Source organism: Xenia sp. Carnegie-2017, unplaced genomic scaffold (assembly GCF_021976095.1).
Source record: "Xenia sp. Carnegie-2017 unplaced genomic scaffold, XeniaSp_v1 HiC_scaffold_6, whole genome shotgun sequence".
Taxonomy (NCBI): domain Eukaryota; kingdom Metazoa; phylum Cnidaria; class Anthozoa; order Malacalcyonacea; family Xeniidae; genus Xenia; species Xenia sp. Carnegie-2017.
In genome coordinates, this window is record NW_025813526.1 from 5,283,197 (window position 1) to 5,294,579 (window position 11,383).

The window sequence follows — 11,383 nt, forward strand, 5'->3', positions numbered from 1 at the left end:
TTGAAACATAAACATTAATGCATGAGTCAATTCCAACAGTTACCATCCCCCCCCCCTGGGACACCCCTGGGCATTTGCCCTGGAGACCTTTCTCGGGGGTCGGGAATTTGCTCGTAAAAGAGATGCTCGGGAGCCGGGTATTTACTCCGGCAATAATACCCCCGGGGATTTGGCACCATTTGAGTACGCGAGTCGCGAGTATTGGAGTATTGATTTCTATTAATCGCGACATTAAATAGTTAAAAAGGTCGTATATTGGTAGTAAATATGGATGAGTTTGCGGGGAAAAGCGTAAAATTTGTTAGCGATTGGTTAAAGGAATCCAACCTTGAAAAACTCGTGGATATTTTTGAAGGTAATTCCTTAAAAAAATGTACAGACAATATAATATAACTTTATTTAAATATTGTATTTGCCAATTAGTGTATGCACATGTGCTGCTCACTTGCACTTTTATGCCGTACGTTTGTTTGATTTGTATTTGTACTCTGAAAAAGTTCAATTTTCCTCCGTTTTGTTTTGACTTTTACATATTTGGTTTTATACATTTATTATGCTTCCCAATAAAAATTGTCGCACTGAAATTTTATTGTGTTTAGCAAAATCTGAACTCTAGTTATCTTTAAATATACCAAATTTTTCCGAATATTTTTGTGATATAATGTAGATTCAAGAAGTTTTTTGTATTAAAATATTTACATAAAAAGATATTTTAGTGAAATATCCCTAAAAGACATAATGTTTGCCCCTGTTGTTACGTATGTTGATATATTGAGGATTGTTGCTGTATGTCAATTGACAAAATCTAATTACAATTATTTGTATATTTGAATAAGTTTATAAGATCTTTGTAGGCAAAACACTCCCATTTGCTTGTTCAAATGGCAATACACAATTGTTTGAAATTTTATTTGTGACCAGCATGTATATATGTAGCATAAATTAAATATTTATATTTTCCATTGGTTATATTATAAGATTAACATGACAGATAGTTGTATGTATTTTAAGAGTATGGAACAATAAATGTATTTTGTGAGTATATATAAGGATCTTATTGATAGGTATGCTGAAAAAATATTTTATATACTTTAGAGAATGAAATTGATGGTGATGCCTTTGTTCTTTTGACAACTGAGTCAATTAAGGCAATGATTAAGAAGCAGGGTCTTTTGTTGAAATTTAAACATAAATTTCAACAGCTTAAAGAAAAAAATATTGAGCAGCATGTATATCAAAAGGCACAAGGAGTTTCATCTGGAGAAGATACCACCAACAAGCTTTCATTTCCAATAAATGTGTCTCCATGCATGAGTACTGATGTTATGTTAGAACAGAGTAAGATTTATGGCAGATTTAAAAGCAATGCCAAACTGTCAAGCTGGCAAAAGGCAGTGAATGATGCAGCATTTGCTATAACACAAGATGCCCCAGTTAAGCTTTATGACCGTTCCCAGCTGAAATTGGAAGCTGAAGAAAAGGCATGTGCTTCATACATTTTCAAAAAGAAGTCTGGATCGCGATCAAAGTTTGAAGGTACACATTCGTCAAAAAGAAAAAAAATGTCAACTGCAGAACAAAACCAAGAGCTGACATCATCTTCAAGCCAAATTGAGAGCCTGACCACATTGATAGATAAACTTGAAAAGGACATGAATAGAGCAAAAGCGATCCATGATTTTGAATTATGTACTAAACTGTACAATGAGAAACGAAAGATGATAGTGGAGCAGAATAAATTAAAGAAAAAATACAATCATCTGCTAAAGAAGCAGCAAAAACACAAATGGTATCAGGAAAAGAAAAGTGATGATTGTAGAAGTAAGGCATCTTCCAGTGAGTGTGAAAATGTACTGCATAGGGATATAAGGCATTTTATGCAAAAGAAACCAGATGATTCAAATATTAGCAACACCAAGATTGTGAAAGCGATCAATCGTCCAGGAAGTGATGATACGTTGATACTTGACAGTAGTACTAGTGAAGAAGAAGAACTCAATAGCTCAAGTGATAGAGGATCGCTTGATGGGAGAGTTCCGGAATTGAAAAGGAAAATCCAAACTGCAAGCAATGAAATAGTTTATGCAACAGAACAGTTGGCAGCTGGTAATGAAAGCGAAGATATAAAAAAGAAGATTAAAATTGATGTGGTAAAGCATCAAGAAGAGGAAGACATGAAATGTTTGGAGCATCACAACTCATCTATAGTAAATGGAGAAGAAATTGTTTGTTTGCGACAAGCAGATCCTGTGCACACTGATGTCAAAGCAGGATCCAATCATCTAGATGATGAAAACTCTTTTTTATGAGTTTAGAGCCCCATGTACATTACATTACCAAGGGGTTTCACACACGAGAACAATGAAAGATTTAGTTAACATTTTGCGGACCCAAGAACATAGAAAACTTACAGACTGTAAAGTGCAGACAGTCACAGAATTTGTTAAAGTTTATGTTAGTTTATTTGAGGGTTTAAGTTTATCAGAATATATAGTTGCCAAGAAGGCAAGATGTAAAGAAATACACAGCAGTCTACCTTTGTGTTTGAAGTGTTACTCGTTGATTGATGCTGCAACCATGATTCTTAATGAAAACATAGTAACTTTACCTTGTCTTTGGAATAGATGTTTCAGTAACATTCCATATAATAGTGGAAAAGCTAAAAGAAAAATGCTTCAGATGCCAGTTTCTGCTCTCAGTGTAAATGATGCAATTTAAGTCACTGAGAAGAAAAAAGCACTAGAAGACTATGCCTTGCTTGCGAAGAAGATACAATCAAATTTTATGACTTCTAAGAACAAGTCCTACTTACAGCCAAAAGACTATGACGTGATGTTTTCTGTTGCCCAAGGAGACGTTGAAAAAACTTTGTTGAAACATACTGTGTGCAGCACTCAAAATCTATCTAGAAGGAGATCAAGTCAACTTTATGGGATATCAAGACTTAAAGAGAGAGCTAATAATATCAACAAAACTGCACTCACGATGAAGGAAATAAAGGATAGACACTCAGCTTTAGCAAAGTCTGAGCAAAAACAGTTCTTGCTATCGTGTGGTGAAAACATTGATAATTACTTTATAAGCAGTTCGGATTCATTTGTGGAAATGGACTATGGAAGTTCAAGCAATGACAGTGGCAGTAACATGGAAGAATATGTTCCTGAGATAGAATTTAGAGAGGAAAGTGTAAAGGATAAGTGTAGAGGTGAGAGTAACATTCAAAAAGCAGCGAAATTACTTAAAGAAGTCTCTTTTAATTGGTTTGCGTTTGTTGTCCTGCTACAATCCAAATTTCGCTCCGAAGACGAATCAGTAGTTGACTCGTTAATGATTGAAATTGCATTGCTTTTACCAAAACTTGGATTCAGCGAAGAGGAAGTTCAGTTAATTGAGCAATCACGTGCTGCTTATCTGCAAGCAATTGAACAAAGCGAAGAAATTGTGCAAACTATTTCACTCTCCTCTACTGATTCAAGTTGCGAAGAATCGGAAGAAGAGAACCTGAAACGACTAAATCATCAAGAATCAATTCATAGTAAGCTACGAAAAATAAAAGATAATAACAGAAAAAGAATGTTTAAAGAAATTCAGGGAAAACGATTTCTTCGGAAGAGAATATCAAAGTCTACGAAAAGAATATTGGATAAGTATAATGACATTGGTGAAGTCATCGAGAACATCGTTGAGGAAAGTGATGTAGGAGCTGATCGTTGGCGCAGAACTGGTGTGTACACATTTTCTGGGGATATTAAATCATCACAGCGCATCACATATGGTAAAATAAAAGAAAACTTCAAGAACATTATGGTAGACACTTCAGCTATGGATCAGTAGTTCAATTATGTGTACCAAAACATAAACGACATCGCTCATCTAAACGGTACAGTGGTGTTGCCAATGTCAAATACATGAGAGCGAGGAAAGGTTTTACATTAAAGTTTAATCCTGATTGCAAGTGGAGTCGTTCCATGTATAAGTCTCTGAATCAATTACAAAAAGATGGGAGCCACATGTTGCTTGTCAATAGAGATGATCAAGCTGGCTTTCGATTAGACTCCACATTTACCCATAAAAACTTTCCTGTATTATCAGTGAAACCAACTCTTACTACCCGCCCTGACTTTCTTAATAAATATCAAGCACAATTGCAAGTTACAAGCTATAACTTTTCAAAGACATCCAACACAGTTGAACAGTGTGTTGGAGTGGTAAAAGCATCTGGACTTCATGAAAAATCGCCAGCACAACACAGCGCAGATCTGTCTGTTGTCGAAAATATGGATGTGATTGCATCAGCATTTCATAATACCAACAAGAAAGCTAAAGAATTTGAGTGTATTAGAGTTGATGGTGCGACAGACGAGGGCCCTTCCCATGCTGAAGTTCAATTTATGTGGTGCGAACGGCATGTAAACAAGAAAACAAAGGTGACACTTGTAACAACCCGGTGCAGTGGTGACAGCTACCTCAATCGTGTCGAGCTACAAAATGGGTGTTTAAGTCGTGGGCATTCAAACACATTCATTCCATCGACTTTACATGGTTCACCATATTCAGATAATGGAGAATTTGACAAGAAAAAGCACGAAAAAAACATGTCTGCTGCCATTGATCAATACATTAGTCGTGTTGATGGAACGCCATGTATGAATACTGTTATTCATTTGATAAGGGGTGCAGAAAACCATGATTTCGTGTCACGGAGAAATAAGCTATTAATATTTCTGAAAGGAACTAAAAAAGAAAGGCTAAGTCTGAAAAACAAAAATCCCAGTTTGTTTGACTATTTTTCGGAAATTTGGGACGTACGAAACAATCATATGGATAAAAGTTTGCCGGAAAAATATGTTTTTATGCTGAGGTGTTGTGGTAAATCAGGATGCCCACATCCACTGTGTCAGGAAGGTAAAATATCAAAGAGAAATAAATCTGAGAAAATCAATAAATTTAGTAAACTTAAATTGAACTAACAAATATTTTTTTAATTTTTTATTAGCGTTCAAACAACCAAAGTCAGCAGAAGGTATTTCTACATTTGGAGGCAGCTTTTGCATTTGTGGTTCCTCTGAAGACACTAAGAGGTAACTTTCCTCAGCTTTAAAAACTTGTATTTGATAATCGTTGTAGCTAACAAGTCATTTGGATCGATCTTTGTAGATTTATGATATGTTGTGATCAATGCGGACAGTGGTTACATGGGGATTGTGTAAAGACAACAGAGGAAGAAGCACAAAATTTGGAGAAATTTGTTTGTAGTGCCTGCAAAGAACAAGGTACATTAATCGGAAAGAGTTGTATATTTTGCTTTAATTGTTAAAGTAATATTTTTAAGGTGTTAAAAGTGCATATTGTTATTACGTCCCTTAAACTTTAAATCAAATTGCACTCTTGTTGATATTTTATAAGGTGGAAGAAATCTACCGATTCCCATCTCCTGGTATCCAGACGGACCATCGTGTAGTTTTTTTCCTTACCCAGTTGCTGATGCAAAGAGACCTTGGGGAGGGGAGGATTGCAAAACATGCACGGGAGATTGCTATGGGCATTATGTCACCAATGTATCAGAGCTGCTAAATTTATATGCAGTTGGCAAAGCTATAAGGAGCCCGCCGCCGTCTGAAATACTGGCAGACTTTCACAAGAGTCACAGTGGCGGATGTGTAGAGGATGCTGACATAAGCATGCTTGCCAAGAAATGTTTGCTGTCAACCGAGGATGTCAACTTGTGGATTCAGCACTTGACGCAAATTTCTGTGAACAGGAAAAGAGGTGCTGGAAAAGCAAAAGCAGCAAGAGAAAAGCGGAGCAAGGGAAAGTAACAAGGGAACGAATTTCTTTTACCACATTTATTTTTTATAGGATATATGTGTTAGTTTGTGTTAGTTTAATAAAGTATTAAAAAGTGTTCCTAATTTTCGTAATTTAAAATTACTTGGTCCCGGAGCGGGGCATTTGCCATTGGCAGCTTGCCCGGGGGCTGAGTATTTGCCTTCTTGCCTTTCCCCAGCAGCGGGGAAATTGAACTATTAAAACAAAAAAAATCAAATGCCCGGCCAAAGTCCCGGGGGGGGATGGTAACTCTTGGAATTGACTCGTGCATAAATAGTAAGATCCAAATGATTAAAATCGTTACGATTTGTACAAACCTACAAGCTGCACCAGCTGATGTCCACATTCTTCGCAAAATCTATAATTGTCTCGACATATGTTAAGGCAATTTTCGCAATTGATCATTTTAGCAGGTCATTTATACATCTTTTATTTCTTAACTGGTAACCGTTATCGCCAAACTACAGTCAGTTGACAAATTAAAAATCAGTAATTAGGAGCAGTTACCCCCCCCCGACGTTGAGTGTGTGCACGTGTGTTATTTTTGCCAGGGGGTAAGAGAGTGTTCGGTATGTTTATTTGTATAGAGAAAGATAATTTCAGCGTGGAGAAGGGATTATTTGCTCGTAGCAACCTTTCTTTAAGTGTGGAGAAGTAGCATTTCAACAAGCAGAAGGTTAACATTTGTGTGGAGCAGTTCGTTTTCCATGGAGCAACATTATATTTGTACGGAGAACACTCGGGTTTGTACGTAGAAACTTGATTTGTATGCAACAGCTACATATTTCTACGCAGAAGCTGTGGCACATACGGGCCACCGTACATTATTTATACGTTGTTTATTTAATCGCTTTCATAAATATGTATTTCCTAGGTGAAAGTGTGTCAAAAAGCGCTCAAATACTGGCAAATCGTATCGACAAAATATCTATAACAAATTCAACTAAAACATACAAATGAATGTAGTATGAAAGTAAAATACCTTTTCAGTATTTAAATCCATCAAATGGTTGCCCAAAGTCCACACAAATACAAGGAAAAATAAACGCAAATATCAATTTATTGAAGAAATTGTGTTGTTTATCATTTGTTGACCAGAAAATAGTCGTATGTCACTCGTTTGTACTCGTATGTTACTCGAATGTACTCGTGTGGTGTTTTAGGGGCCGTTTATATGGTCTCGGGTACTAGGGTTACCCTACTGCCGGAGACACCCTGGGAGGGCTTAGTTATTATAATTTTATACTAGATTAGCAGCGAGCGTTTACATGAGAAATTCTTTCGCACAGGGTAACCCTAGGAGTAGGTTTACACTGTTTAGGAAAGAGGGTAACCCTACTTGACGAGACAAGTTTCTGTCATATAAACACTTTGGCCCTGGCACCAGGGACAAGTTTTGGATAACGCATGCGCAAAGTAATGTAAATATTGCAGCAATATGGCGGCGAATACGAGCAACTGGAATAACGGAGCAAGTGCAAGCAAAGCTTCTTCAAGTAAGAAGTCAAAAAAATCGTCTTGGTCTCCCCAAATGATTGATGCATTAATAAGTGCATTTCAAGAATATAAAAATATGTCCGAATTTAACTCAATTGACTTCAATGCCGACAAAGTACGTCTGTACGAGGAAGTGAGGAAAATTCTTGCCAAATCATATCAAGAAGATTTTGGTCCCCAACAAGCGTGTGAACCCGAAAAACCTGTCAAAGAAATGACAAAAGACGAATACGATCAGTATAAGACAGGCCATGATTTGGATTTAAAACAAATTAAAGTTGGTTACCTTCGTATAAAGAGAAAATAAAAGTATTAGACAAGACTACTCGAAAGCAATTACTAGCGGCCGTAGAAGTGGTAGTGGGAAAATCGTTTTGGAATATTTTGACAAACTTGCTATAATCTGGAGTGGCTCTCCTTCTACAGATTCTCTATCTTTTGGAGTGGATACACAAAGTATCAATTATTCTGGGAAAGAACAGTCAGGTAATAAATAATAAACAATTTTAAATATTCTGCTACAAGATTCTGTTCAGTTGTCGTCACAAAATACAGAAATTTGATCTTCTGTGGTAGGTATAACTTTCAATAAAAACCGGTCATTCTTTTGCGCAAGAGTCTAATCTAATGTAGTGCTCCTTTCTTATGTGGTTACTTATTTTTTGTAAATAGATTGCTCTCGCCCTGAAACACCTTTGAGTACATTAGATGCAGATGTAGAAAACAGTGAATCAGAGTTGGATAGTTTATATGCAGAAAATATTGGCTCTACATTTTCTTCTGCTTTTGCACAAAAAAGAAAAATTGATCTATCATCTTCAAATGTGCCACGGCTAATAGACAATAAGCGTAAAAATCTAGAGAAGAGATTATCAGCAGCACAACGAGACCAGAAGCTGATGGACGCCGCAAAGGAAGACACAGAAATGAGAAGAGAAATGCTTGAATGTTTTAAGGAATCATCTAAAACAACAGCTCGTGCAATTGAAAACATGTCTTCTACTTTGAAAGAAATGAGACAAGGAATGACCCAAGCAATGTTGTCTATTGGAAATAGCTTCTCCCAACCTAGAAGAAATTATTCCTGGTGTTTTCCATATGATTTTAATCAATCATTGTCATTTTCCACCCCAAACACATCTTTCTCTTATTCAAGTGAAACTCATGAAACATTGCATTAGTTGCAGTAACTTATATGTTAGCTGGGGAAGATTATTATTTTGTTTAATAGCTATATGAGGACTAGTTTATAAATTTATTGTATTGTTTATGCACAGAAACAAAACTTCAGTTACTACTTATGATTGTTATGTAATGTGATTTCGGCTGACTTGTACTGGTATCAAATCAGAGAAATTAAAAACAGATACTTTTGTAGCTTTATTCACTATTAAAACTCAAGTAAAAAATTAGAGTTCAGTGTGTTCCTTTAGAAAAGCAACTATTGTCTTTCTGGTAGATGTTCCTTCAGCAGTATTACAAGAGAAAATCAAGTCTTGCTGAATATCTGGTTGTACTTCCCTATCATATTTAATTTGCTTCAAAACACCATCATCATCGTCGTGAATTCCGTGTAATTGACAAAAGTTATGTAAAACAAAACATGCATATATCATATAAGGAACATTTTCATTCTTCAGGTTTAGTACAGTGTTAAGTTTTTGCCATCTAGCTTTCAATCGTCCAAAGGCACACTCAATCTGATTCCTTGAGGATCGCAACAGATTGTTAAAAATGACTTCTTCATTACTCTTGCAACATTCAAACTCAGTCATGCAATATGGCAGTAATGGATAAGCTGGGTCCGCAAGAAGCAGAGATGATACCTTGTCATGGCCTGGAACTAAATTCCGATAAACACTAGGCAACTTGTTTTCTCTCAGCATTTCGTTTATTTTAGAGTTACTAAAAACTTTAGCATCGTGCACACTCCCTGGCCATCGGCAGTCAACGTCAAGGAATAACCCTCTATAGTCACAAACTGCTTGGATGTTCAAGGTATATTTCATCTTGTAAGAAAAATAATCGTGAGAGTTCTCTAATGGTTGTTGGATAGCAATGTGGGTGCCGTCTATGCATCCATAGGCTTGAGGGAAACCATGCTTTGATTCAAACCTTATGATCAATTCTCTCATTTCTTCAGAAGATTGTGGTAACTTGATGTACTTGGGACCAAGATATTTGCTGATTGCTCGACAGACTTCGTTGACAGTTTTGGAGACAGTTGGTGTAGCAACTCCAAAGGAGTTTGCAGTCATTCAAATAGAGCCAGTATCTTTAAGAAAATATAAAGTTAATGCTACTTTTTTTTCGACTGAAACTGCTGTCCAATTAGGAGTTGCAAAATTTGGTTTAATAAAAGGTTCGAGTTCTTGAACCAATTTCATGAAATCGTCTTTGCTCATGCGAAGATTCAAGTTCCACTCCTGGAGATCAAGTTCACCGAGCCAGAGATTACTCCACCATCGCTCTGTCCTACCGGGCTTCTGCCAGCATGAACGAAATCTTCCTCGTCGACTTGTAATTTTTCGTTTTGCTTTCAAAACATGAGGATTTTCCTTAGCTGTGCCCAAGCACAGGAGAATATCTTGCTGCATTTGCTGTTGCACAGTAAGTAATGTAATACATGCATCTAACATGGAAAGAACCAACACTATATTCAAAATTATGGGCATATAGAAAATACAATTTCTGCGTTATCCATCTTGGATTTTGTTGAGTGTAGAGTGAACTGGGAACGAGTTAAAAAGAGAGCGTGCAATCTCTCATGTAAACGCTAGACAACTTTGTCTCGGGCAGTAGGGTAACCCTAGTACCCGAGACCATATAAATGGCCCCTTAGTCACGATCTTCGTGTGTATCTAAAATTTACAAAAGGTCAAACCATTAAATATGTTCAGACTCTATAACAATCTACATGACTGCAACTAAAAAGTTCATGTAAGATAATACAGTTTTATGCAAGCAAATTGGTTATGCCAGAGAAGCATGTCTAGTAAGACAGCAAGATTAGTAAGTATCAAATAAAAATAACTCTTAAAGTTTCTGTTTACTTGTAGTAATAATGTTCAGAGTTTTTTCTGGGTTAAGTCTTTTTAAAATAGTCTTGTTGTGTCTGGTTATGAAAGTTTTCATGTTTTCGCCGCAGCAGTAGCTTATGTGTATTGTGTGTCGGTTGAATATCTTGGAGAGTATAGTATTTGTTGGAAATGTTTGTCCATAAGTTGTAGGAAGTCGTGGGCGATGTGTGTTTTTACGTTTGGTGGGTTAAACCAAGTGACGTTACGTTTTCTGTTGCACGTAGTGTGTTTATTGATGTTTGATGTATTAAAGGTGAGTTGGGTGGGGAAGCTGCTTTATTTAAGAGCTTGGTTGTAAATTGGTGCGGCATTTTCGAAGGTGTCTTTGCTAGATGAGAGTGTGTTAATTGGGTTGTTGATGCATGTGGGTAGTTGGCGTTATACCAATGGTGGGTGTTTGGACAATCTGTGAATGTAAAGAGGCTCTTCGTTGTGTTTTCTATATGGTTGGTAGGTGTCATTGCTAAGGTCAAAGGTTACGTCAAGGAAGTTTGTGCGTTCATGGTTTGTCATCGCTGTGATTTTTAGTCCAAGCTCATCAAATAGGTGTGAGAGGGTTTTTCTTTCTTTGTCGCAGAGTCTTCCAGATTTGGTGTTAATGACTGCAAGGCCATCGTCACGGTGTAAACCGACATTGTTCATGTACCAGTGCTGTAGTTGGTTGAGTAAGAATAGCCCTACAAGCTTGCAAACTTCCACTCCATCAAAGCTGCCCATGGTTATATCAAACGTGTTGGTAGCGTTGCATTTGGACCATGTTTTGTTTTGGTGGAAAAGTAGTGATTTTCTTGCTTGTTTTATAATGGTGTGATCTTTTTCTGTGGTTGTTGTGTATTGTTTTGCCCACGGTAGGCATTTGTCCAGTAGGTGTTTGGTGTTCGAAGGGTAAAAGTGTACTATGTCAAATGATATGAATGATTTTTTGTTTTTCGGTGATGGATTTAAACCAAGTGATAGCATCTGTTGTGTTGCACCAT

The 11,383-nt window shown here is 36.7% G+C and overlaps 2 protein-coding genes across 2 annotated transcripts; one reads left to right on the top strand and one right to left on the bottom strand.

Moving 5' to 3' along the window:
* Positions 1-3,107: 3,107 nt before the first annotated feature.
* On the top strand, positions 3,108-5,908 carry LOC124456972. The gene is given in 5 exon segments (XM_047007271.1): positions 3,108-3,787; positions 3,790-4,950; positions 4,997-5,081; positions 5,158-5,273; positions 5,407-5,908. Coding segments are annotated over 5 exon segments (2,418 nt in total). The 5' UTR covers positions 3,108-3,144; the 3' UTR covers positions 5,820-5,908.
* A 2,827-nt stretch (positions 5,909-8,735) lies between these two features.
* Positions 8,736-9,584, bottom strand: LOC124456973 (putative nuclease HARBI1). Its single transcript, XM_047007273.1, has one exon. It carries the CDS (start codon positions 9,582-9,584, stop codon positions 8,736-8,738), a length of 849 nt encoding a protein of 282 aa, XP_046863229.1.
* Between the last annotated feature and the right edge of the window lie 1,799 nt (positions 9,585-11,383).